We start from the raw sequence: 24,207 nt of genomic DNA on the forward strand, positions 1-24,207 counted from the left end.
AAGCTTGTGGTTATCAAATTTGATTGTTAAGTAATGTTTGTATTTTACTGTGTCCATTTGGTATACTACACGTGAGGGTATGGGGAGATGTCGTGATCAAGAAGATAAGGAAGTAAAATGTGGCAATGTATATGATTGAGGCCGGGCCCACTTTTTGTGTATTTCATCTTTTTATGTTCTTTTCCGTGCCTTTTACCTGTAAATACGTGTGCTTGAGTCTAACGGTAAATCTTTTTAGAATCACGTGATTTAAATGGCACGGCTAAACAGTACTATTTATAAGGAAACGCGTATACTACTTCCATTTTGCTATTTAAATTTATTCCGGGTAACACGTTGCCATCACAACGTCAATTGATCAGCGCCGGAGAAATTAAGTTAATATTGAACATCTTAAACAACAATATATATAAATACGATGGCTTATATTTAGCTACTGAGCAGCATCCCTTCGTTCGCTCGACTTGTCCTGTCCACCAAATTTTGTATATTTTAATACAAACCAAGCTCAAATATATATATTTTTTTTCTTCTATATATATATTTTTTTTTTCTTCCTTTTTTTTGTAATAGTTTCAGGGTTGTCATTGCCGGTAGGGGCTATTAAATCGGCAAATCGTCGATTTAGTCCATGAATTGTCATTACTCGCAATTATGGGCCCGCCGTCTACCACTCGTCTTAGACGTGCTCCTGTAATTATAGCTCTTGTTCTATTGAGCATTATTTTTTTTATTTTTCAATCAACGACTTCTTCCAGATCAGATTCAAGCACATCTTTGCTCTCTACCGAATCTGCAAAAGATGACGGCATATTTACAACCAACGAAGGCGTTGCAGCGTTTGAATCTCTTTCTTCAACCAGACTTCAAAAAGCATTCGCTTATGAACCACAACTGCAGCCAAAATTTACTCGATATATTTGGCAAACATGGAAATATCTTCCTAATGATCTTAGATTTTCTGCCAAATTTCATCGCATATCATTATCATGGGAGAAGCTGAATCCGGATTATGCCCACGAGGTGCTTGATGACGCAACTTCCGCGACCTTGATCCGGCAATTATATGCCTCCGTTCCTGATGTCGTAACGGCATATTCCACCATGCCTAGGTCAATTCTCAAAGCCGACTTTTTTAGATACCTGATACTGTTTGCTCGCGGTGGTGTGTATTCAGATATTGACACCGTACCACTTAAGCCAATTTATCGCTGGATCTCTGATGGCTTGGTAGAAGTCACCAAGGACGATGAGGGATACCATCTGTCAAGGTCAGACGAAGAGTTATCAGAGCTTCGAAAGCAATATGAAGCCAACATCGGTTTAGTAGTTGGCATTGAAGCCGATCCTGATCGTCCCGACTGGAATGATTGGTACGCTAGACGAGTTCAATTTTGCCAATGGACTATTTTCGCGAAAAAGGGGCATCCCGTACTGCGCAATATTGTATCACACATCACAACCGAAACTCTACGGCGCAAGGCGCTTGGCAAGCTTGCCTTGCCGAAAACTAAGGAATCCGGTTCTCAGATAATGGATTGGACTGGTCCAGGAATTTGGACGGACACGGTATTTGATTATTTGACCTCGATTGAAAAATATACGACGTGGAAGAACCTTACGGGAATTACCAAAGGAGTGATTATTGGTGACGTAGCCGTATTGCCAATCACAAGTTTCTCGCCCGGTGTAAATACTATGGGTGCTCATCAGACTGACCATCCTCATGCTTTTGTCCAACACAACTTTGAAGGTTCTTGGAAGCCTGCAGATGAGCGAAACGTTGGATAAAAAAAAATATCTGGAGGATTCTCAATTGAGAAATTGGCGTAATTGTATATATAAATACTACATAACTATAACATTTGAGTTTTTATTATTTTAAGATTTTTTTTTTGGGGTATGGGTGGTCAATCTTTTTTGTTTTTTTTTTTTTTGTGCATATATATATATAAATATTAATTACATTATGTCATACTTGTCATTATCGGAATACTTTTTTACGTATTATGTAGCTATTGTGTGCTAGATGATTTATTAAGCTGGAGTTACGTTAAAAATAAGTTTTGTACTTTGCGCTGTACAACAAACAACGCGTCGCTACATTTAATGGAGTGCACGAACGCGAAATGGTTGTAAACTGTGGTTGCAGAGACTGAGCGTGTAATTATCAACAACAACGAAATATTTAATATAGCTGGTTAAAAAGAAAGATTGACGCAATAAGGTGATATTTAATGGCCCTTCCACCAGTACTCACAAACCAGCCATTAGTTATTGACAATGGTACTGGTGAAATAAAAGCCGGGTTTGCAGGCGAGGAACAGCCAAAAATATTTTTCCCATCGCATGTAGGCCGGCCAAAGCATGCTCGGGTGATGGCAGGAGCATTAGAAGATTCATTGTTTATTGGCAAATTAGCACAGGAACATCGCGGCTTGCTTAAGTTACATCATCCAATTGCGCACGGCATCGTGGAGGATTGGGCGGACATGGAAAAAATATGGAGTTATGTTTATTCACAAGGTTTAAAGGTCATGGCGGAGGAACATCCAGTGTTATTAACCGAAGCACCATTAAATCCTCGGAAAAATAGAATTAAATTAGCAGAAATCTTTTTCGAAAGTTTTAACGTGCCGGCGTTGCTTGTATCTATTCAAGCAGTTCTTGCCCTGTACGCGTCAGGCCGCACAACCGGTCTTGTGCTTGATTCTGGTGACGGCGTGACCCATACGGTACCAGTTTATGAAGGATTTGCAATATCGAATGCGATTAAACGGATTGACGTTGCCGGCAGGGACGTGACAGAATATCTTGAAGTCTTGCTTCGCAAGCATGCTGGCGTGGCATTGCACACGTCAGCCGAACGAGAGATTGTTCGCCAGATCAAGGAACAAAATTGTTTTGTCGCATTAGATGTTAGGCATGAGGAACGAGAAGCACGCAAGGCCGAACGCAGATCCGGACCGGCTGTTGCCGGTGAATCATTTGTTTTACCTGATGGCAAGGTAATCCGGCTTGGCGCTGAACGGTTTCGAGCTTCAGAAGTATTATTTGATCCATCAATTTTAGGTTTAGAATATTCAGGCATTCCTGATATGCTTTCAGAATCATTGGCAAAAGTTGATATCGACTTGCGAAGGTCGCTGTATGCTAATATTGTATTATCAGGCGGGACCACTCTTTTAAAGGGATTCGGTGATCGATTATTGTCAGAATTACGTAGCCGCAAAACTGATACAAAGATTAAAATATATGCTCCTCCAGAACGAAAGTATTCAACATGGATTGGAGGTTCAATCTTGGCAGGACTTAGCACGTTTCGGAAGATGTGGGTCAGTTCAGAGGAATGGCATGAAAATCCAGAATTAGTTCATATTAAATGCATATAACCAGGTATATTAGTAGAATCTGCGATAAAATCAATCAAACATTTTTGAAATGTATAAAAAAGACCAATTGAAATTAAAGTTTGTAGAAACTATACAGAAAGTTTACAAGTAATTTCAAAAATAATAGATACAAAGGCCCATCCTAATAATAACAGCCCTATTTCTTACATTAAGATCCAGTTACTACTATATAAACATAAAAACAATTTTTTCAATAAAATCCAAGTAAAGTCTTTTTGAGTTTCTTTTATTTTTTTGTAATAAAAAAACAGTTTAGCTTGATTGCATCACCTGCCAGACACGGATCTTGTTGTCGGTGTAACCGGCAAACAAGTTCTGGCCATCTGTGCTCCACGCCAAACTGATGGCGACAGGCTCCTTACCCTTAGCACTGCCCTCAACAAAATCAGGCTTCAAGTCATCAACGCGAGCCTTCTGTTGAAGATCAAAAATCTTGATAGAAGAAGAAGTAGCAGCGCACAGCCAGTATCTGTTAGGAGAGAACGTAAGAGCATGAATCTCATCACCAGCATCAAGAGAATAAAGATGCTTCTCCTTGTTAAGATCCCAAAGCATGCAGGAACCGTCCTTGCCACCGGAAGCGCAGAGAGATCCGTCAGGGGAGATGGTGATGGCATTAATGTACCCGGTGTGTCCGTGGTGATCAGCCTCGAGTTCAGCGTCGGAAGCATCCCAAACCTTTTTAATAAAATTAGCATTTTTTAATAATCAGAAAAGCAAAATTAACATGCAGCAGAAAGGTCATCAGTTGCTAGGTGATTGTTTGTCTCATTGACCTTGCGGCCATCTGAAGTAGCAAATATATATGCAATGCATCACATGACATGTTCGCTGAAGAAAGTGAAAAAATAAATAAATAAAAATCATTCAATCCTACCTTGATAAGCTTATCCCAGCCAGCAGAGACAATGATGGGGTTGGCGGCATTGGGAGAAAATCTGACCTTGGAAACCCAGTCGGTGTGAGTCTTATCTCTGATAGTGTGCTTGCACTCGCCAAGAAGATTCCAGACCTTGATGGTCTTATCACGGGAGCCAGATACAATTAATCTGTTATTGGAAGAGAAGGCAATTGAGAGAACATCACCCTCGTGTCCGACAAGACGCTTGACAGTCTCACCGGTGGTAAGATCCCACAGGCGAATAGTCTTATCCCAAGAACCAGAAATGGCAAAAAGACCATCAGCAGAAATTTCAACTTCCTGAACAATGTGCGAGTGTCCATGAAGCGAACGTTTGGGGACACCGTAGGCGTTCTCGTCACGGGTACTTTTTTTTGAGAATCTGGTTAGCACAAAACAATAACCGAAATAAAAAAAGTCTGATGTATGATTTTCAACGTACAGGTTCCAGAGGATGAGAGACTTGTCTCTAGATCCAGACAACAAGATATTTGGGTTGTCGCCGGAGGTGGAAAGGGAGGTGACCCATCTGAAATGAAACTGTGTCAATAAAACTTGCGCTAAGAAAACATTGCTGAAAAAAAATCGATAAAGACTCCGTGAATGTAATAACAAGACCTCATTGAAGAACATCGACGTCCGTATTACTACACACAAGGAAGCGTTCAGCAAGATGTGTAATGAAAACAAGCATACCCGTTGTGTCCTAGATATTTCGTTTTAGCACTTCTCCACCGCGCTCAGACAAGGCCGATTAAACCAGAAACTCACCCTCAAGGGTTCCACGAAGAACCAAAACTTCTGACTGACTCATGTTGATCTATGAAAATATGTTGACAAGTACGTCGAATGAAATAAAAAAAAAGAAGACGAAGGAAAACGGTACGAACGCTGTTTTGCTTTGGTCACCCCAAACACTGACTGTCTTGCCAACCGTCCAACGCGCACGCTTTGTGTTGTGGGCTCTGCCGCAGTCTCCCATGCTAACCCTAAGCTTATAGGCAGCAGTTAGGGCTGAAGTTGAGCGTGACTGCGAAACGCAAATGCGGCGGTCCGAGTAGTCATCGCTTAGTCATTAATTGATTGGGCCCCTGAGCAAAACGGCAAACTTTAACTTGCCGTGACATCTTGCGTATTATGTATGTGCTTATCGCCGGCAATCAGGACGGAGCTTGCATTTTGCTATGCATTGTGTCCAAACAAGTCAATTGGTATTCAAATGCGGCGCATGCACATAAGAGCCGACTATATAATAAAAATCTACAATGCATGTTTATGTATGGACGTATGTGATGCGCAAGCTGTTCGCTGCACCCGCACCGCAACCCGGCGTCGGACCACACGGTTCGTGCCGCGACGCGCTCGACGCGACACCCCTTGCTACAACTGGTTTACGCGACTTGCAAGCACTTTCACAATTATTTTATTCTGCATATATATAGTCATATACGTACACAAATACATATAACTGCGATCCGTTTGACGCGTCAATAATCTATGAGTAGAGGTATGCATGCTTCTTCTTATACACATGTTTAATACCAATCACTAACCTGTTACAGAATACAAAATTGTCGTACTGGGAGCTGGCGGAGTGGGCAAATCTGCGTTGACAGTGCAATTTACGCAAGGCATTTTTTTGAATTCATATGATCCCACAATCGAAGACTCATATCGCAAACCCATAACGCTCGACGGCCAGACTTGCGTGCTCGAAATTCTGGATACGGCCGGCGTGGAGCAATTCACGGCCATGCGAGAACTTTACATCAACAATGGCCAAGGCTTCCTGTTGGTTTATAACATGACTGACCGGTCGAGCCTGCAAGAACTGGAACGAGTACATGACCAGATTTTAAGAATCAAAGACGTAGCCAATGCGCCGATCGTGATTGTAGGAAACAAGGCTGACCTGTCACACGCGCGAACGGTGCCATTCCAAGAAGCCAAATCTGCGGCCAGTCGATGGGGGTCATCAGCATTATACGAGACCAGTGCGCGAACAGGCCAGAACGTAAATGATGTGTTTCTTGATTTAGTTCAGCAAATCCAGAGTCGGGAATTAGAACATGACGCCGTGTTAAAGCTAGAAAACGAGCAGCAGCAGCAGGTCACGCGAGTTAGAGCATCTAGTCGGACGTCAGAGAGAACAGAAAAACATTCACATTCATTTAGCATTTCCACTTTAAAGCATGCCAAGACGGCGTCAGATGGAGGCCGGCGGATTTCACGCCGAAGTAGTGGCAAGCAGCCTGACGCGGTGACTGGAGTACAAACAAAAAAAACAAAGAAGAGTAGAGGCGGTGTCGGATGCATTATTTTATAGATATAAAGGAAACTACGGCATGCAAAGCACATGCAACATATATAATAGTTTACACACGGTCGAACGCCACAGTGTTCCCGTCGCTGACCACAGCAGCGAGCGGTACAGTCAGTCATTTGCAGCAGGTTGACATGAGCACGGAAGGAGTCGGGACGCAATGTTCTATATGCACAGCATTCTACCAAAAAAACTGAAAAAAAAGAAGACCAAATTAGTCGTTTTAAATTCATGTGCGTAGAACAACAAATCAAAGATATATAACGTAAACAAAGTCATTAGACATACAATACAGTCCAGTACAATCCAATTCAATCCAATTCAATTCAATTCAATTCAATCCAATACATATACAATCCAATCCAATTAGAATAAGTCATCTAATTAAATACTACTTGCTACTGCAATAGTTGTGAACTCTGATCATCAGGAATCTCGGCGGAACTCTTTTTCCATTCGGTTGGTTGCACGGATTCAGCGCATTTTTCGCAATGCTCGACAAACACTCGCGGAGATGGAAACATCTTTTGACAAAGACGACACCAACCAGCGTCGGTATCTTTAAGTTGAACAAAATGCACCAGACGTAAATGACGTTTTAAAACGTCCAAACGGTTAAAAGCACCTCCGTTACGATGACAGGTAGGGTCAGTACGCCAGTAAGGACAATGAAAATTAGGGGAATAATGCGATCTCAAGTGGCGCCGCTGATCCGAATGACGAGCAAATGTCCATTTGCAACCGGCATGCGGACATTGGTAAGGACGAGAAGCAGATGGTGCCTGACCTGAAGACGCTGAAGGAGATGTCGACGATGGCGGTTTTGCTGACGAGGCAGAGGAAGCCACTGCTGCTGCAACAACGGCGGCAGCGGTAACCGTAGAGACAGACTGTTGGCTAGCTGTACCAGCCGACTGGGGATATTCAGTAGAAGCGGCGGTGCGAACTGGCAGGGCAGGAATAATTCCGGACAAGGCCGGGTCGGTATTTCTCTCATGATATTCGTCATCGGTTAAAATGCCAGGCAATGAAGGAAGGGCTTGCTGAGGTTGAGAAGTCAACTGAGAGTCAAGGTGGTGTTGGTAAGATTGATGTTGATAAGCATGTTGTGGATGCGATGAGAGCTGCTGTTGATGTTGTTGACGTTGTTGACGTTGTTGATGTTGTTGATGTTGTTGATGTTGTTGATGTTGTTGATGTTGTTGATGTTGTTGATGTTGTTGATGTTGTTGCTGCTGCTGCTGCTGCTGTTGATTGTGGTGATGGTGGTTTATGTGCGGCTGGGGCGAGGGCGCGAATGGGTAGGACGATGGCGACGTGGGCCCGGCCGAGCTCGACAAGGGCGACAGGAGCTGCGTGTCAATAGGCGGATTCAACTGGCTGGTATAAATATGGGGCAACTGCAGGTGGTCGATATATGAGGGAGACGTGGCAGCAGCAGTGGTGGCCGATACTGCGACGGACGATGACGATGACGACGATGACGACGACGGTGGAGCGGCCGAGGATGCGTCGGAAAGCAGGTTTGCGATAGACGGGTTCCTACCCCTCAGCAACCTGTTCCCTACCACGGCTGCCTGGTTGTCCTTGGGCATGACGATGCGGGGCAGCTGCTGTTGTTGCTGTGGAGCAGCAGGTGCGGCGGCGGCCGCGGCACCTGCGGCTGTGGGCGACGACGGGCCCGGCGACTTGTTCTGCTGAGGATGATGGCTGCGGTCCAAATCCAGAAGCGCAATAGAAGCTTGGTACTCGCTCATGTGTGCCATTGCTGTAAAGAACAAAAAAAAAAAGACGAAACTGTATGGGCAGCAGCAAAAGGCGCGGGCAGGAAAAGACGACGAAAAAGGCGCCCGAGGGAAACGCGAGAGCGGAGCGGCGCAAGCACAACAACACTGAGGGCTAGGGCTCGCCGCACTGCCGATGGCTTACATAAACGGCACGGCAGCACGGCATACTAACAGTCACATGACATAAAACTGCGCCACATGCGCCACATGCGCCACATGACACGAGACAACAATAGGCCTTACGAGTACTTTGAATGTTGATGTATGTATGTACATATACATGTCCATGTACATAGTTGACATTGATAATTACTAGTCATGGTTATAGATAATAGATTGTATTGTATCGGTAGAAAAACGTAACGGTGGTCCATTGTGGTGGTTTGCGATGGTGAATTCGTTGAGAATCATCCAGCTTCGGTCATGATTTTGACGCAATCTTGCTGCCGGCCGCTCTTGTTGGTTTAGTCCGGATCAATTGAATTCAAAATGCGGTATGGCCACTGCACTGCCAACCAGCAATTGCGGCCGTGGTGCAAATGCAAATGCAAATGCGAGTGCGAGTGCGAGTGCGAGTACGCAAGATCACGTCGCCGCACTAAATGCTTCCACTCGCGTCTTCTCGAGACCACCACATTCGCATCCTCTACCCGTATTTTACACGCTTTCGCTGCCCCGTTTCTTCTCCTACTTCTGTTCTTTCAACTCAATTCCTATTTTATTTTATTTTATTTTATTTTTTTCGTCATTGTCAATTTTTTTTCACCACCTAAATGACTGTCTACGGTGCCAAGGTCAAGTCCGCGCTCTCAGGTGACACAGTAGTGCTCACCCCGGTCAAGCCCCCGCAACAGGGAAAACCTCCATCTGAACGAATTCTGTCTCTGGCTTACGTGTCTGCGCCTCGTTTAAGACGTGATGAAGGCGACGAGGTAATATCTTCATTCTAATATTGCCGCCATGTCTAGAATTTTTTCGTTGAATTCTAAACACAATTATTCCATGTCCGTGTTCAACTCGCTGACCCTATTTTTGATCTAGCCCCATGCATTTCAATCTCGGGAATATCTTCGCCTTCTTCTCGTTGGAAAGGAGGTTAGGTTTGAAGTTCTTTACACGGTGCCGTCTACAGGCAGAGAGTATGGCGTCGTGTACCTTGGTGGTACCGACTCTGTCAACGAGAGACTTATTTCTGAGGGCATTGTCCGCGTCCGTGCCTCGAGTCCCAAAGATGCTGAGCCTAATGACCTCACAGCCAAATACTTGGAACTTGAACAAGCTGCAAAAGATGCCAATGCCAGCATATGGTCGACTTCTGACAATGCATCTTACTCATCGTACTACGAACTGCCCATTGACTTTGTTGACAAGTACAAGGGTCAAACAATTGATTCCATCGTTGAGCGAATCATTAATGGTGATCGCGCAATTGTCAGGCTTATTCTCCCCGATTCTCATGTTATTGTTCCTGTCCTTGTAGCCGGCATCAGAGCGCCAAGGTCTTCACAAACACATGCTGCCGCAGAACAACATGGTGAGCCTTATGGTGACGTGGCAAAGTATTTTGTCGAAGCTCGTTTGCTTCAAAGAAATGTCAAAATTGAAGTTCTTGGTCAATCTCAGCAAGGCGTTCTTATAGGACAAGTCATTCATCCAGCAGGCATCATTGCCGAAAAATTGCTTGAATCTGGCCTGGCAACCGTTAGCGATTGGCAAAGCAATTTCGTTGGCGCTGCAAACATGTCCAAGCTCCGTGCAGCTGAGGCTACCGCCAAGGCTAAAGGTTTCAACATTTGGCATGGAACCGTGGTCACAACTACTCAAGCTCATGCCGCTGATGCTGAAAATGACAAGCTGTTCACCGCCGTTGTCTCCCGTGTCGTTTCTGCTGATACTTTGGTTGTGAGGACTAAGTCGTCTGGTGATCGTACGGTTCAACTTGCCAGCGTTCGTGGCCCTCGACAGGCCGACCAAACCCAGGCTTCCTATGTGGCTGCTGCTCGTGAGTTTGTCAGAAAGCGTACCATTGGCAAGCACGTTAAGGTAACGTTTTTGCACACTCGACCCAAATCGGAAAACTTTGATGCCCGTGATATCGTTACCATCACGCTCATAAAGACCGGTAACAACGACGGAATTGATTTGGCTTCCTTGCTGGTCGAGAATGGATATGCATCTGTCATTAGGCACAGAAAGGGTGAATTTGAAGACCGTTCGCCTATTTGGGATGAGCTTCTTGAAAAAGAATCCGCTGCCATTGCCGAAAAGAAGGCAATCCATTCTGGAATTATCTTACCGCCAGACCGAACCGTTAATGCTTCCGAGTCTAATGCTCGTGCCACTGCATTTTTACCCTCTCTTCAAAGACAAAAACGAATTCCGGCAATTGTCGAATTTGTAAATACCGGAAGCAGGCTGCGTCTTTTACTTCCTAGAGAGAATGCCCGCATTAAGTTTATCCTAGCAGGCATTCAAACTCCCCGCGTGGCTCTTGCATCAGGCACTGGTTCTGAAAAATCAGAACCGTTTGGAGAAGAAGCAAAGGAATTCACTTCTCGCAGGTTGTTGCAACGTGATGTTGAAATTGATGTTACGCATGCTGACAAGTCTGGTGGCTTTTTTGGATTGGTACATGTTCCTGGTAATAAGGATACGTTTGCATTATCTTTACTTGAAGAAGGTCTTGCTACTATTGATGAATACTCTGCACAATCTGCTGCTGCACCTTTAAGTGCATTCACTGCTGCTCAGGAACTTGCTCAAGAGAAGCGAAAAGGTTTGTGGAAGGATTACAAAGCCAAACAAGCTGCTCCACCAACTGAAGTTGTTCTGTCTGTCGGATCTACAACCACTCAGTCTAAAAAGAAGGAATACCTTAACGTTGCGGTTACCAACGTTGCTTCTGATGGTACCTTTGATTTCATTATTCTCGACGACAGTATGTGTAGTCCCTTGCTCCTTCTCAAAACTTTTTTTTTTTTTTTCACAAACTAATACTTTAAATTAGAAGTTGCTAAACTTAAACAATTCACTGCTTCGCTTTCTGCTGCTATCAACACTGCTTCTCCAGTTACTGGTCGTCTGCGTCTTGGCGATCTAGTTGCATACGCGCTTCCTAGACTTTCAAGCTATGGCAGGTTTAAGGTCACTCAATATGATCATGCATCAAAAAGTGCAACATTGACTTCACTTGACTTTGGTATTATTATCGATGAAGCTCCACTTTCCAAATTGAAGGTTCTCCCTGCAGGATTTGCGCCTAATGCTTCGATCCCAGTTTCGACCAAGTTGGGAAGATTGTCGATTGTTCGATATCCAGAATTTAGTGATGATTATTTATATTATGCAGTATCTACGTTTGCAGATATTGCTCTTTCTGAAGTGGAAACGATATTGTCTGGTCAACTCAAAAAGCTAATCGCAATCGTTGATGGTCCTGTTGCTGATGGACTGCCCGGTGCTGTCGCGGTCACTCTATTTGACGCATCAGATATAGACAAGAGCATAAATGAAAGATTAGCTAACGAAGGTTGGGTTTATGTCCCCAGTGACAAAGTACTTCGACGTGGATTTGAAAGATCTTCAATTGGATCTACTGAAGTCGCAAACTTGAGAAAGAAGGTTGATCAAGCCAAAATCGAAAGGAAAGGTATCTGGGAGTATGGTGATGTTACTCCAGATGACGAGTAAGTGCAACATCACACGGTACCCCGATTTATGTCAACAATTTTTTTTTGTCATTTTTATTAAAGAGAAAAGAGCCAAAAGCATTTCTACAAAAAAGTTTTGAATTTCAAATGTCATTTAAATTTATTTTTTTTTTTGTGTTCAGATGAAAGAATTTCATACAACTATATATTTTTTTTCTTATATTCAGTTCATGGTCAGATCTTTACTACGGCTTGTTATTTATATACCATGATACACACCATTACAACAACAAACAAAAATTCACTTCTTTTTTTTAAAATTATAATTATATTTAAACGACTTAAACGACTATATCAGTAAAAAAGAAAATACAGCCAATCACGATTTATTGATAAATTTAGTTAGAAATACCAATAACACCTAAGCACAATAATTAGAAAAAATATCACAATCAAAATCAATATTAACATACCGCAGGCCGGTCTTGGACCAGCGTTACCAGTCTTGAGAGAGTCAGGGTGACCGCCCTTTCCAAGATCGTCAGTGCCACCGTGGACAACAACAGTACGCTAGAACAATCAGTAAATTGTTTCATAAATTAACAAGAATTCGTTACATACGCCAAGGATGCTCTGGGGCCCGATGAGAGTGATGAGCGAGTCAGAGGTGGAACCCTTGGCGTTTCCCTCAGCATCGGTGGTGATGTTGCCGAGATCGCCAACGTGACGGGCTTCATCAACGGGAGCACCGTGGGTCTTGCCAAACGGGTTAAAGTGACCACCAGCAGAGGTGCAGCCATTGGTGTTATCACCAAATTCGTGAACGTGGAAGCCGCGGAGGGCATTGGCGTCATTGCCCTTAATGTCCCAGGTGATGGTGGTTGGGGCACCTTCGGCAGTCTGCTCGAAGAAAACAGTTCCAGAAACAGTAGAGTCTCCTCTGACGACAGCAACTATCACGTAGAGTCAATATTGTTAACAAATACTTGAAATTGGAATTGAATGGAATTAGAAATGAGAATTGATTGATAAACTTGATAGCAAACTACAACAATCATTTCGCATGCCAATCCCATTCCAAAAAAAGACAATTGATGAAATATACAACAAAAATCACAAAGACATTGATTGCTTACCAGCTTTAACCATTTTTAATAATTTGAAGTAATTCGACGGACTTTGTAATCGGATTGCAAAAAACGCGAGTGTAACAACAGGAGAGAAGAAGCTTTATAGAGCGAGGTGGGGGGGGACACAGAATTGATTATTAGACAATTGAGCCATTTGGCTTGTACATTAAGTCATTTAGGGATTAATAGTCAATAATATTACGCTGATATGCAATGATGTATTGTCATCTTTTTAAGTTTTTTGCTATAGTATATTTATTTTTTCATACAGTTAGTTACCTATACGGGTAGCTGCTGAACATTTTCAATTTCACGAGTTAATAATAATTGCAATAACTAAAATTGAATTATCTGTACCGACTGTACTTGTTGGAATAATATACGGACCATCAATTGACAAAAATCTGACAAACCAATGAAATACTTGTCTTCTCTACGAACGCCATTGGCTTAAAGCCTCTTTTGTCGGGGTTAGTCTTGAAATAAAAACTTTACCCAATCAAGCAAAAAAAGCTGTTTCCATAGTTCACTAAAATTTTGATGTCATTTCTCCAGTCACGTGTCGTTTTTGTAACGATTATGGGAAAAAGACCTTCTAACTATAACAAGAATACAATGTACGTTGTACAAGTGGCAATGTTGCTTCTTTACGGAAAGCTGGCTAGCCAAATCCGCCTTTCCATTAACTAACTAGTTAACTAGCCATTTTGTAAGTATTACATAATCCAGATTGACAAACTGCTCCCTTGAAAAAACCCTAAGCCCACTTTTTTTTGACGCGTCTCGTACACAGCGGGAATAATCCAATTGTTTATCCAGGAACGATTTGAGCTTTCAAATTTGATATATATAATATGCATATTACATATACTCATACATAAATCAAAATTCATTTTTTATTAGATTATTTGGCTTCACAATGGATGGTGACTGGCCTCGTCGTGCGGGCAACGCACCTGTCATCCCACCAAAGCCTCCGCCTCATCTCTATCAGGTTCTTGCGCAACAACAACAACAACAGCAGCAGCAGCAGCAGCAGCAGCAGCAGCTTAAAGGCATACTATCACCACCACCTTTACCGCCAAAATTACCTTTAACAATTGGAGAGTATGCATATAGTCTCGAACAATCTCCGAGTAATCATAATCTTCCGCCATTACCTGTGTCCACTCCCTTAACATCAAACAATGGGTGCCGTGGCTCATTATTTCAGCGTGAACAGTACTTGAGCCATGACGATGAAGTATGTTGATTGGCAAAGGTGTAAAACAATGCTTGAGGTTTAATTAATTGCGTTTTTAGATGTCTGGTTATAGAAATTCACAATCTTTCCAGCCGGTATCTAACGACTTGCACTATCACAGCATTCAGCCTTTATCATCAAGTGTATGCCCTCACAAATTTTTATTTTGTGTTATCTTACTAATTATGTTGGGCTTAGAATGAATTCGAAAGTTTAATGAATAATGATTGGAACTTTAGACCCGACCCAACATTTGACGGAAGATATGATTATACCGGAGAGCATTATGATTCAACAATTGAACCTCCATTGCCGCCTCCTGTACCTCCACTTTCTCATCCACTAATACCTAGGACAGGTTCAGTCAGAACTGCCAAGGATTTACTTCACCGATCAGTAAGCAAACACTTTCCCGAGTCATCTTCAGTATTGCAGCAACCTCTTGCCCGAGAACTTAGCAGGCATGATCTTCCTCGAATTCCAATTTTCACAGATTCAGCGACTTCAGCTTTGCAATTTCAACGACAGCTTAAGCAGTTGATTATTCCAAGCAATGATTTAAACACAAGGTCTGATCATTATGGTGAACATCAGGACTTGATTCAGACGCAACATCAACTGTCGTATTTATCACTCGACCAGGACAGCGTCAGTACATCTTCCCGATCACCTCCGAAACCTACAAACTCATCCCCCATTCCGGCGCTATCTTCATCACCTACTCGTTATTCATTTTTGCGAATGTCCTCTTCCTCTTCTCCGATTCGGTCAAGTTTTCAGCCAGATTCACCTTCGTCATTGTCGTTTCGTTTGCCCATGCTGCTCAACGATGCCAATCTCGATCAAAACTTTGATCATTTGGCAAAGGATGGTTCCGCAATATCTCAGACTGATTCTATAATTGCGCCAACCGATTATTTTGCTGGCGTTGCCTCTTATGAACTAATTGAGTCCGAGCGTGAACACGACCGGCAGCAGCGGCCAGCATTGTTATCGAATAAATATTCTGACTCATCACATGATTACGAACCCTACGAGAATTCCGAAAACCATGATTATTCGAATGATTACACTTATCGAGACGATGAATCAGTATCCGACTTTGCACCTAGCTATTATGAATCTAGATCACTATCGTCTGGTGCAGTCACAAGAGCCGGCAGTACATCTTCGTCTATTCATTCTCAATCACGTCCACCTGATCCTCCTCCTCATCGTCAGTCTTTTCCTATGGAGTTATCTGATGCTATTGAGTACTCTGATAACAGGCCTGGCGTGACCACTCAGTTGCCGAGATGGTCTTCAATGATGGAGCAAAAAAATGGCAATCCATCATTTCATGCTGGCCCGCAACTTGTAAGGGCCAATACGACAGGACCAGTACCGACTAGGTCAGGGTTAAAATCACGTGTTAATATTCGCTCTCAGCAAGATATTAGCGATAATTCCGCTCCGGTAATATATAATGATGTCAGTTTAAATGATCGTGAGCTTTATTCAGAATCAGAAGATGAATTGGAAGAACATGATGTGACCCAGCAGTCGTCGTATTATGGCGCAGCTTTTGTATACCATGATGAACCACCAAATCAATCTGGCTTACAAAGCAGTGCTTCTCAAAACCAAGTTTCATCGTCAAAACCTTTACCTCAATTTTCAAAACCTGTGTTCGATCCTCTAAGTCTTACAAATGAAATGTATAGCTACGGTGGCTATGATGAAGATGACGAAAATGACCACTTGGCAGTTACGTTAGCATTCAAAAGACAAAATTCTTCTCAACGTCCTCTATCCAGTAATCAACTTGAGCATGGCGATTATGAAAACTACTACAAACAAGATGAAGGTGAAGGCGAAGGAGATGAAAATGAGGATGAAGATGAAGAAGACTTTGAAGTTTTATTACCTTCCGTGGCGCCATTGATGACCAAGCGATCATCAGTCTCTGTGACTGAACCTCCGCGATCAGTGTCGCCTACCGAGTCAGCAGCTTCGAGTCAAGTTGATACCAAAACCATGCTTCGATATGGATTACCGCATATTCCGGATACTGTTATTCAGGGTTCTACAGTATTAAGTTTTCCGTCTGTGGCTTCTAGCGCTTCTACTCCATCGCTGGCAACCGCTATAGCCGATGGAAGTAACAAAGTATTGTCTTCCAGTGACTACGTGCTATGTTCGTGTCCATGGGCGTTATCTGAAGTTTATAGATGGCTTAGAATAATTATGACCCGCGATGCAAACTTTATGAGAGAGAAGGACGTGATTGAGTCTTTAAGTGGTCTATTCACTAATTTTGTTCCTAAGCTAAGTCATGTAGTGGCAGAAGACTGTGCTATCGAAGTTATTAAGACCTTGGTACGATATGGAGTAGTTGAACGTGTGGGAGTAAATAATCTCCGAGTTCCAGAGGAGTATGAACCTGGATATAGCGACAACATTGCATCAGTAAAGGGAGTGTTACCGCTTCTCTGTGGGAAAGGTTGTTATACAACATTTGGTCATTCAGAAGAAGGAGGTGGTACTTGGCGCTGCCATTCATTTAAGTGTTCCAAGACTTTGCCGAAACGACCGAAAGTACCTTCTGAATTACAAAATCTGCAGCCAGAGCGGTCAGTTTCGCAAATCCAAACGTCCGGATCAGGAATGCAAATGTCAACTGGCGACAAGTGGATGATCTCGGTGCCAGAAGATATTCGACGCAAGTTAACAAAGACAGAAATAAGGCGACAACAGACCATTTACGAATTTATTGACCTTGAAGAATTGTTTATCAACAATATTAAGGCATTCGTGACCGTTGTGCGAGAAAAATTAGCCAAAACAGTTAAAGATGCGGATAATTTTTGCAAGCTTGTGCTATCTAATTCAGACGATATTTGGAAAATGAATGAAGAACTTTTGTTTATCCCATTGAAAGCATTGCAGTCGGAAAACGCAATCATTCCTGGGATAGGTCAGGTACTGTTGGAATGGATTCGACCTGTCAGTCAAGTTTATCATCAACATGGTACGACATTAGAACAAGCTAGGCAAAGAATTTCGATAGAAAAACAAAACAATCCTAAATTTTTAGAAGAGCTTCGAGCCTTTGAACGCTTGTATCCGTCTAGCGGAGTCCTGACAGTGTTGAGCAAAATTACCCGATACGGCTTGGTACTAAAGCGAATGATTGACGAGGGCAAACCTCCTCCTTCAGAACGCAATTTGCTTGAACGAGCCATCACTGAAATTCACGAAGTTGCTAGTGCTTATGAAAATAATTATGCTGGTGGTCAGCGGAAAAACTTGCTTGTTGGTTTAAAAGATGCGATAGTGTTTAAGGACCCGGCGATGCGAGTAAATCTTCACTTAGATACTAAGCAAAGAGATATTGTTATGCGTGGGAGCTTGCGGGAGACGTCTCGATTCAGCCGAGGCAAGCACGTGTATGTTATTTTGCTGGATAATTATCTTTTAATTACCAAGGTTTTTGAAGATTCGAAAAAGTTTGGCGGAAAAAGATATGAAGTTTTTTATCCTGCTATTCCGATTGATTTTCTTGTTCTTGTTTCTCGTTCTGGTGCTGGCGTATCCGCATCAGCTGCATTTGGTATTAGTGGCATAATTAGCAAAGATGGTAAAGTATTTGCAACAAAGGATGATTTTGAAGGTAACAGTTTTAATACTACCGCCAGACCAAGTTCTAAGAGTCTTAACGAAGAGGCTGAGCAAGACCGGGTAAGAAATAATGGTGCTGCTGACGAGAAAGATATGTTTTTTCCTGTTTGTGTTCAGCACCTTGGTCGCCAAGGTAGCAAGTTTATTTTTTATGCAAGCACGCGCAAGCTTCGGGATAAATGGGCTGATGCCATTACAATTGCTAAAAACAGGCATGTTGCATCGATGTACTCGTTCCGAGCGGAACCGTTTGGGTTGGAAGTAATCTCGGACATGGCATTTTCTTATGCGGAAGGTGAAGCACGCGAACTTTCTGTGGAAGCCTCTGGTTCGGTTCTTGAACGTGCACTTCGAGAGATGGAATCTGCTACTGGCAAGTCTCAAATTCATTCATTGGTGCAGTCTCGGGTTAATTGTTCGGCTTCATTTTATCCAGATCGGTTAGGTTTTCATGCCCCGGTTGGTGGGTCAACACCATCCATCTCCAACAAGAAACCCCACGTTATTGTTGGTTGTGAATACGGTGTTTATCTGTCAGATGGAGATCCACGAAGATGGGAACCGGTGTTACTTTTATCAAAAGTTCGACAGATTGCTGTGCTATGCGAATTTGGTATTGTCGTTATTCTTGCTGATAAAACGATTTTGACCTGTAATTTAGAGGCCATACTTGATGCGGCGCCATTTGTAATCCAGGGAAATTCATTGGCGAGCCCGGCGGCTCGAGTGGCCAAATGGCATGAAGGATTAAGTGAGTTGGATTTAATTGCTATTTCACCGCATCGCGTATCGAAGCATCGTGAAATTGCATCATTTGCGGTTGGCATGCTTAAGGGACGAATTGTTATTGTCGCACGCAAGCGAGATTCATCTTCATCATCTGCTGCGATTCAGTCTTCTGGTACTACTGATCATGAATTTCAAGTATATGAATTAGTAGCAGGTAAGCCCACAACGTTTACGGAATCAGATTTTATTGGGCCTGTGTATAACTCCGACATTGCCAAGAGAAGAATTATTCAACTGCGCAAGAATGTTCATGGATGGGCTGGTATTCGAGCTGGCATGGACATGTTTCGGCTGGCTGATACGTTTTATTCTAAAAATGAAAACTTTGGTATTTCGGTGTTAAAGAATTCAATAGCCATTCATGGCGAGAGAGGTAATAAAAAAAAATTTTTTTTGTGTATACTGTTTTCGATTTACTGAACTTTTGCCTTTTTTTTTCCGCACAGGTTTTGAAATTGTGTCCTTGCCGTCACGGCTTAGCACGTCAATTCCTGATTTTGCATCTGCTGAGTCTGACTTGCTGCGACGAAGATTAACCGGCCAACATTCTCCCAAGCCTCTTGGCATATTTCGACTTCCCAAAGATGAATTCCTTTTATGTTATGATCAGTGTGCAGTATTTTGTGATCTGCATGGATCTCTCTCGAGAAGTTTAACGATTACGTTCACAGGGTCTCCAACTGCGGTAACAGTCATTGACAAGTTCGTGGTTTCATTTGATCGTGATTTTGTTGAAGTACGGGAATTACAGTCTGGTTCCTTAAAACAAGTAATCTCTGGTCGGGATATTAAGCTTCTTAGTACTGCTTCGGTTTATGTTAATAATCAAGATACTGACAGACCCGACGACGTTGTGTTTACACTTGCGCACCCTGAAGTTGCTGGGCGACAATTGTTGGTACGAATAAAGGTTCATAAGGATAGGATCTAATTGTTGGTTTTTTTAAATATTTTTTTTTTTTTTTTTTTGGTTTTGGACTTCTTGAATTTTGTGTATGATATTTGTATCGGGGGAGTTGATAAAGGTGTAAAATAGAATTATTTTGAATCGGGCTGGACTGACAGACGTGATTATTTTTAAAACAACAAACTCACTTCACCTGCCATGCCTAGAACTTCGGACAACAAATAAATCCATTACGAAGAAATTAAAAACATGCCTCCGAATCGAGAACCAGTTTACGACCGATATTGGATTTTTCCGCCGCCTCAGGTTCCCGAATCTGACGAGGCGATATTTTTATACGCTTATATGAACGAGATGGTTCGGCATTCGGATTTTACAGAAGCAATCCAAACGCACATCTACAATATTAAAAAGTCGTAAGTAAAATTAGTTAAATTAGAAACGTGTTGTTTTAATTTTTACTTGTAAAGGTTACAAGAAAGTCAAAGAGTAGGAACCAACGGGGTGGTTGTATCTTGGCATTTAACGCCAAGTATAATGAACAAATTCGATTCGACATTGGAAACTTTGTCTGCAGAATTGGACAATTTAATACGGCATGCTAACCTGATAAAGCCCAAAGAGCCAGTAACCATTCGCACGCGTCGTCACACGTACGTGGTCCAACAGCCTAATGAAGAAGCTGTGGTCGACCCAACAACCTTAGAATCAGACTGGTCAAAATTGGAAGTCATTCATGAAAGTGCTGAATACTCGTTCCGCGTGTTTATATTATTAAAAAAATTAATTTGGGCCCTTGATGAGAGCAGTAGTGCTACAGATCTGGAATTAATCTGTACTGATAGTGGTGAATCTAATTATGAGATTACGAGCATGACGGAACAATTCGTCCAACGGGTGGATAATCTTGTGCTTGACCACGCGTTCATAGACGAATTATGCAAACTTTGACGGGATTGCTTTTATACCATTTCAAATACGATTACTCTGTATACCTGAAACGTATATCATTAAACTTCTTTAGCTAGTTAACTGTGTTGACTCGCAAAATTAATTCATATATCGATTGTCAATGTCGGGGTCCCCGCTTTTTTTTTTTCTTTTCCAGAAGTCACTTTACCTATAATTTTGAGGCGATAACCGAAACTACCTTGACATCAAGCTTTTGAGCCGCATGCTGTTATGAAAACTTTTATTTAATTTCTCTGCTCAAATTAAAGCGTTGCATTTAAAATTTATTGATGTATTATTGTAGAGCTTTTCTTGGAAAATCTTTTCATTCATTTTACATTTTATTTAGTCTGCTGAGGCATTTTCTATGTTGTGTAGAAGTTCTGTGTTTGGGCTTCCGCCGGCCCTTACTCCAGCTCGTGATTTGGGAAAATCAACATCAAAAAAAAAAGTTTATAACTTTGTAGCCCCAATCTTTAGCTACTATACTCTAATATTTTTAAATTTGTTTTTAGCTTTTTTGGCATGAGGAGATGAAATACAATTTGAAAATCAATCTCCTTGCTGGTCACGTTGGTTTCCTGCCTTGGGGTCAGCACAAATATAGTACAGTAAACCCTCGCTATAGTAAGATATATCTGGTAGAAATATTTGCTTCTTATAAGTTATCGAGTTCTTACTATACGAAGTTACCCGACAGTCTATGCGGTTTTGCATGTATGCATTAAATTTAATCACAATGTTTTACAGCATCTCATAAATCTAAGCTTTTATATCTATTTGAAAGAATCTGCGAAATTTTTCCAGATGCAAGAATGTGATCAAATTTATTCTGAAACCACTCACAAAGATCTTTTTGAGATGCATGAGGGTTGTCCTTTTTTTTTTGGCACAATGCATGGTTTTCAGCCAATGTAATTGGTCTTCAGTTTTCTTTGAAGAAATGCTGGGTGTCATTATCGTCAAAATGAATTAGTGTAAAATTACTTTAAACAGTAAATAACATAGTTTTATATAATAATAAACATATGTGCTGCTAAGTATTCTGGCGTTTTATAGATGAATACTGATTTTGGACGGATGACAAGGACACAGGCTGTAGCTGCGCTTTTAAATACATGTTACAGGAGTCCTTTCGGCCCAAAGGCGGGTTTTGACCACTTTCTTTATATAGTAAAATCCCTAAAATATTGGTAACATCTTCTTATAACGAAAAATCTTCTTATTACTATATAAAAACAATTCTGGTAAAGAAAAACTGTGAGCGGAGTTTCCTCAGCGACCGGTGCGCGAGCTTGTAACCGACTCGCGCCATGCTGCCAGCGGTCTCTAAAACCGGGATCGTCTGCCGGCCGGAGTTTGTGCCAAAACCGGGTCAGTTGCTGGCACAAAAAGCGAGCTCTTAGTTTGATCCGATCCCATGCTTCCAGGGATGGTGAAGGAATCCATTCCTTGATAATGTGACGAGACTGAGCTTTAACAAATGCTCTTCTCTAGGCTTTACCCGGCTTTGACTCGACTATGTCACGTGTAAGTCGTAGCCTCAAAAGCGAGATGCCCTAGTACATAATGCCCAACTGCGCGGGGCAACAAAACAATGAATAGTTTTCCCTCCTCATTCATCGCTTTCATCCACGGAATAATGGCACACTATTTTCAAATCAAACGCAAGTATTGTGCTTACGATAAATATTCTGAACAATTTGTTTTTTAAAGAATCAGCGGGCTTCAAGTGTTTTCCAGCAAGCTTTGCACATAATACTCGAAGTGTGCATTAAATTTGGGGAGAACTTGAAAAAATATATCTTTAACGCAGAATTCAAAGTGAAGGTATGTTTGTGTTGATTTGATTTGAACAAAGGGTTGACCAAAATAATAGTTTGTAGTGGTTTGGACGCACAAAGTGAAACTGATCGGTTTTATGCTTGCTTACTACGTCGACTTGAATTTGACCATCAAGCTCGTAGTAAGCGGCACGACAAGTTTTAGTCACGGTTTGCCGAGGTGATGACGGCACCGTTTCGATACTGAGAGAACTTGCTACACGACAAGTTTTGGTTACGGTTTGGTAACGACAGCAGCCGTGTCAATACTGAGATATCTGCACTGTTTGCTACAGATCTTTCCTGTCAAGTGGAGGGGGGCGTCGAATATAAGTCGGCCAATCAAAGCTTTCTTAAAATATATAATACTCGAAGCATGCACTGAACTTAATAAATCGGGGGGTGGGAGGGTTTGACATATATTTTTTAACGCAAAATTCCAGAGTTAAGGTATGTTTTGCGTTTGTTTTTATTTGAACAAATGGTTAACGAAAATCATAGTTCATAGACGTAATGGGCGCATAATCTGTGACACGTAATCAGTTTGATGCTCGCTCTTGCTTTTTCAACTTCTGTTTTATCTATAAAGTTCACATAAAACAACAATGCACGTTTTGGTCACGGCAAGCCGAAGTTATGTACGGCGACCGTGGCCATTTAAGAACGTATTTTTACATCAAATTGATTTATTGCACATGTTGTTCGGTAGTTGGCGTGCCTTCGGGGGGAGGATTCACGTGTTAACATTACTGTGGGATAAATTACCAGTGACGATCTTGATCAGCAAGATCAAAATATTTACATGTAGTCGATGCACATTTTGGATGCGGTAAATCGAAGTAATGCATGGCTGCCGTATCCTATACGAAACTGTTTTGCACATCATACCGAGTTATTGCATATATGGTGGGTAGTCGACGTGCCTTCGGGGGGAGGGTTCACACGTTGATGTTGAATATGCGAGATTTCTCCTGTGACGAACTTGAATCTTAGACTTATTATAAATCTCTGTTTCAAGATCAAAGTATGAGTGTGGATAAAAGCGCATTTGTTTTGGTCGCAGTTAGCTGAGTTAATGCACGACACCGCGATTAAGAGACATTGTGCACGTTATTGACAGTTGTGTGTAAGAAAATATCTAGCGGCGAGCTTAGCGATCGACGTTATGAAATTTCGGTACCTTGGTTTCCGTTATTTCTTTAGATTTATATTTTTTTGTTTCTCCCCTGCGGCTTTCATATATTTTTGGATCCCAGGTACATATTTTTACGCACAGTTCAAAATTGTGCGCGATTATGGCTCCAGTTACGAGAGTGTCATCGCCATAATCTTGCTTTGTAAGGTTTTTCCATATGAGAAATCTTTATGTTTGAAGGTCCGATGCATGGTATAAAAGTATTGTTTGTAGATGGTGTTACTTGAAAAAGGGTGAGTTGAAAAAAAAATTTTTTCTTTCGTGAGCTAGCTGACCATGTTAGAGAACTTTGTTTGAGTGGCTTGAGCAAAATATGCTGGGACAGGTTTTATTTTAGAAAACTGTCGATATGCCTTACTTTGGCATGATTTGCCTTTGGAATTAATTACCCTTATCGAATCGGATGGTCTAGTTACAGACAGGACATGCTCCGGT

The 24,207-nt window shown here is 42.0% G+C and overlaps 9 protein-coding genes across 9 annotated transcripts; 6 read left to right on the forward strand and 3 right to left on the reverse strand.

Annotated features, from left to right (window-relative positions):
• Positions 1 to 802: 802 nt before the first annotated feature.
• V1514DRAFT_346491 (nucleotide-diphospho-sugar transferase) lies at positions 803 to 1,791 on the forward strand (the record flags this gene model as incomplete). Its single annotated transcript, XM_066929270.1, has 3 exons — positions 803 to 839; positions 875 to 1,230; positions 1,303 to 1,791. 3 exons carry the CDS (start codon positions 803 to 805, stop codon positions 1,789 to 1,791), a joined length of 882 nt encoding a protein of 293 aa, XP_066784761.1.
• A 344-nt stretch (positions 1,792 to 2,135) lies between these two features.
• On the forward strand, positions 2,136 to 3,456 carry V1514DRAFT_326717 (actin family). The gene has a single exon (XM_066926850.1). The coding sequence runs from the start codon at positions 2,238 to 2,240 to the stop codon at positions 3,390 to 3,392; it is 1,155 nt and encodes a 384-aa protein (XP_066784762.1). The 5' UTR covers positions 2,136 to 2,237; the 3' UTR covers positions 3,393 to 3,456.
• On the reverse strand, positions 3,394 to 5,505 carry V1514DRAFT_326724 (40S ribosomal protein RACK1). The gene is made up of 5 exons (XM_066926851.1): positions 5,086 to 5,505; positions 5,011 to 5,020; positions 4,757 to 4,843; positions 4,291 to 4,681; positions 3,394 to 4,091 (listed from the first exon to the last, which is right to left on the reverse strand). Exons 1-5 carry the CDS (start codon positions 5,126 to 5,128, stop codon positions 3,666 to 3,668), a joined length of 957 nt encoding a protein of 318 aa, XP_066784763.1. The 5' UTR covers positions 5,129 to 5,505; the 3' UTR covers positions 3,394 to 3,665.
• Positions 5,506 to 5,744: 239 nt separating this feature from the next.
• V1514DRAFT_303505 (P-loop containing nucleoside triphosphate hydrolase protein) lies at positions 5,745 to 6,973 on the forward strand. The gene is made up of 2 exons (XM_066925600.1): positions 5,745 to 5,821; positions 5,877 to 6,973. The coding sequence occupies exons 1-2, from the start codon at positions 5,812 to 5,814 to the stop codon at positions 6,638 to 6,640; spliced, it is 774 nt and encodes a 257-aa protein (XP_066784764.1). The 5' UTR covers positions 5,745 to 5,811; the 3' UTR covers positions 6,641 to 6,973.
• A 62-nt stretch (positions 6,974 to 7,035) lies between these two features.
• On the reverse strand, positions 7,036 to 8,403 carry V1514DRAFT_277350 (uncharacterized protein; the record flags this gene model as incomplete). The annotated part of the gene is made up of 3 exons (XM_066924953.1): positions 7,036 to 7,761; positions 7,791 to 7,884; positions 7,976 to 8,403. The coding sequence occupies 3 exons, from the start codon at positions 8,401 to 8,403 to the stop codon at positions 7,036 to 7,038; spliced, it is 1,248 nt and encodes a 415-aa protein (XP_066784765.1).
• Positions 8,404 to 8,697: 294 nt separating this feature from the next.
• Positions 8,698 to 12,365, forward strand: V1514DRAFT_326729 (uncharacterized protein). Its single transcript, XM_066926852.1, has 3 exons — positions 8,698 to 9,356; positions 9,466 to 11,362; positions 11,432 to 12,365. Exons 1-3 carry the CDS (start codon positions 9,198 to 9,200, stop codon positions 12,112 to 12,114), a joined length of 2,739 nt encoding a protein of 912 aa, XP_066784766.1. The 5' UTR covers positions 8,698 to 9,197; the 3' UTR covers positions 12,115 to 12,365.
• Positions 12,161 to 13,262, reverse strand: V1514DRAFT_290415 (superoxide dismutase). Its single transcript, XM_066925300.1, has 4 exons — positions 13,211 to 13,262; positions 12,696 to 13,027; positions 12,548 to 12,644; positions 12,161 to 12,495 (listed from the first exon to the last, which is right to left on the reverse strand). Exons 1-4 carry the CDS (start codon positions 13,221 to 13,223, stop codon positions 12,473 to 12,475), a joined length of 465 nt encoding a protein of 154 aa, XP_066784767.1. The 5' UTR covers positions 13,224 to 13,262; the 3' UTR covers positions 12,161 to 12,472.
• A 759-nt stretch (positions 13,263 to 14,021) lies between these two features.
• On the forward strand, positions 14,022 to 20,186 carry V1514DRAFT_303515 (CNH domain-containing protein). Its single transcript, XM_066925601.1, has 4 exons — positions 14,022 to 14,447; positions 14,507 to 14,590; positions 14,646 to 19,269; positions 19,343 to 20,186. The coding sequence occupies exons 1-4, from the start codon at positions 14,124 to 14,126 to the stop codon at positions 19,825 to 19,827; spliced, it is 5,517 nt and encodes a 1,838-aa protein (XP_066784768.1). The 5' UTR covers positions 14,022 to 14,123; the 3' UTR covers positions 19,828 to 20,186.
• V1514DRAFT_341310 (uncharacterized protein) lies at positions 20,053 to 20,754 on the forward strand (the record flags this gene model as incomplete). Its single annotated transcript, XM_066929053.1, has 2 exons — positions 20,053 to 20,219; positions 20,274 to 20,754. 2 exons carry the CDS (start codon positions 20,053 to 20,055, stop codon positions 20,752 to 20,754), a joined length of 648 nt encoding a protein of 215 aa, XP_066784769.1.
• Positions 20,755 to 24,207: the final 3,453 nt, after the last annotated feature.

This window comes from Lipomyces japonicus (assembly GCF_038497905.1).
Source record: "Lipomyces japonicus strain CBS 7319 unplaced genomic scaffold V1514scaffold_8, whole genome shotgun sequence".
Taxonomy (NCBI): domain Eukaryota; kingdom Fungi; phylum Ascomycota; class Lipomycetes; order Lipomycetales; family Lipomycetaceae; genus Lipomyces; species Lipomyces japonicus.

Bases quoted from the DNA above. Each gene is read 5' to 3' on its own strand.
- V1514DRAFT_326717 (XM_066926850.1), top strand. From the start codon at position 2,238: ATGGCCCTTCCACCAGTACTCACAAACCAGCCATTAGTTATTGACAAT.
- V1514DRAFT_326724 (XM_066926851.1), bottom strand. From the start codon at position 5,128: ATGAGTCAGTCAGAAGTTTTGGTTCTTCGTGGAACCCTTGAGG. The intron at 4,682-4,756 runs GTACGTTGAAAA...CTCAAAAAAAAG, and splicing joins TCTCTCATCCTCTGGAACCT to TACCCGTGACGAGAACGCCT. The intron at 4,092-4,290 runs GTAGGATTGAAT...TTTATTAAAAAG, and splicing joins GCTGGGATAAGCTTATCAAG to GTTTGGGATGCTTCCGACGC.
- V1514DRAFT_326729 (XM_066926852.1), top strand. From the start codon at position 9,198: ATGACTGTCTACGGTGCCAAGGTCAAGTCCGCGCTCTCAGGTGACACA. The intron at 9,357-9,465 runs GTAATATCTTCA...TTTTTGATCTAG, and splicing joins GACGTGATGAAGGCGACGAG to CCCCATGCATTTCAATCTCG. The intron at 11,363-11,431 runs GTATGTGTAGTC...ACTTTAAATTAG, and splicing joins TTTCATTATTCTCGACGACA to AAGTTGCTAAACTTAAACAA.
- V1514DRAFT_290415 (XM_066925300.1), bottom strand. The intron at 12,645-12,695 runs GTATGTAACGAA...TGATTGTTCTAG, and splicing joins GGCCCCAGAGCATCCTTGGC to CGTACTGTTGTTGTCCACGG. The intron at 12,496-12,547 runs GTATGTTAATAT...TATTGTGCTTAG, and splicing joins TGGTCCAAGACCGGCCTGCG to GTGTTATTGGTATTTCTAAC.
- V1514DRAFT_303515 (XM_066925601.1), top strand. From the start codon at position 14,124: ATGGATGGTGACTGGCCTCGTCGTGCGGGCAACGCACCTGTCATCCCA. The intron at 14,448-14,506 runs GTATGTTGATTG...TTGCGTTTTTAG, and splicing joins ACTTGAGCCATGACGATGAA to ATGTCTGGTTATAGAAATTC. The intron at 19,270-19,342 runs GTAATAAAAAAA...TTTTCCGCACAG, and splicing joins AGCCATTCATGGCGAGAGAG to GTTTTGAAATTGTGTCCTTG.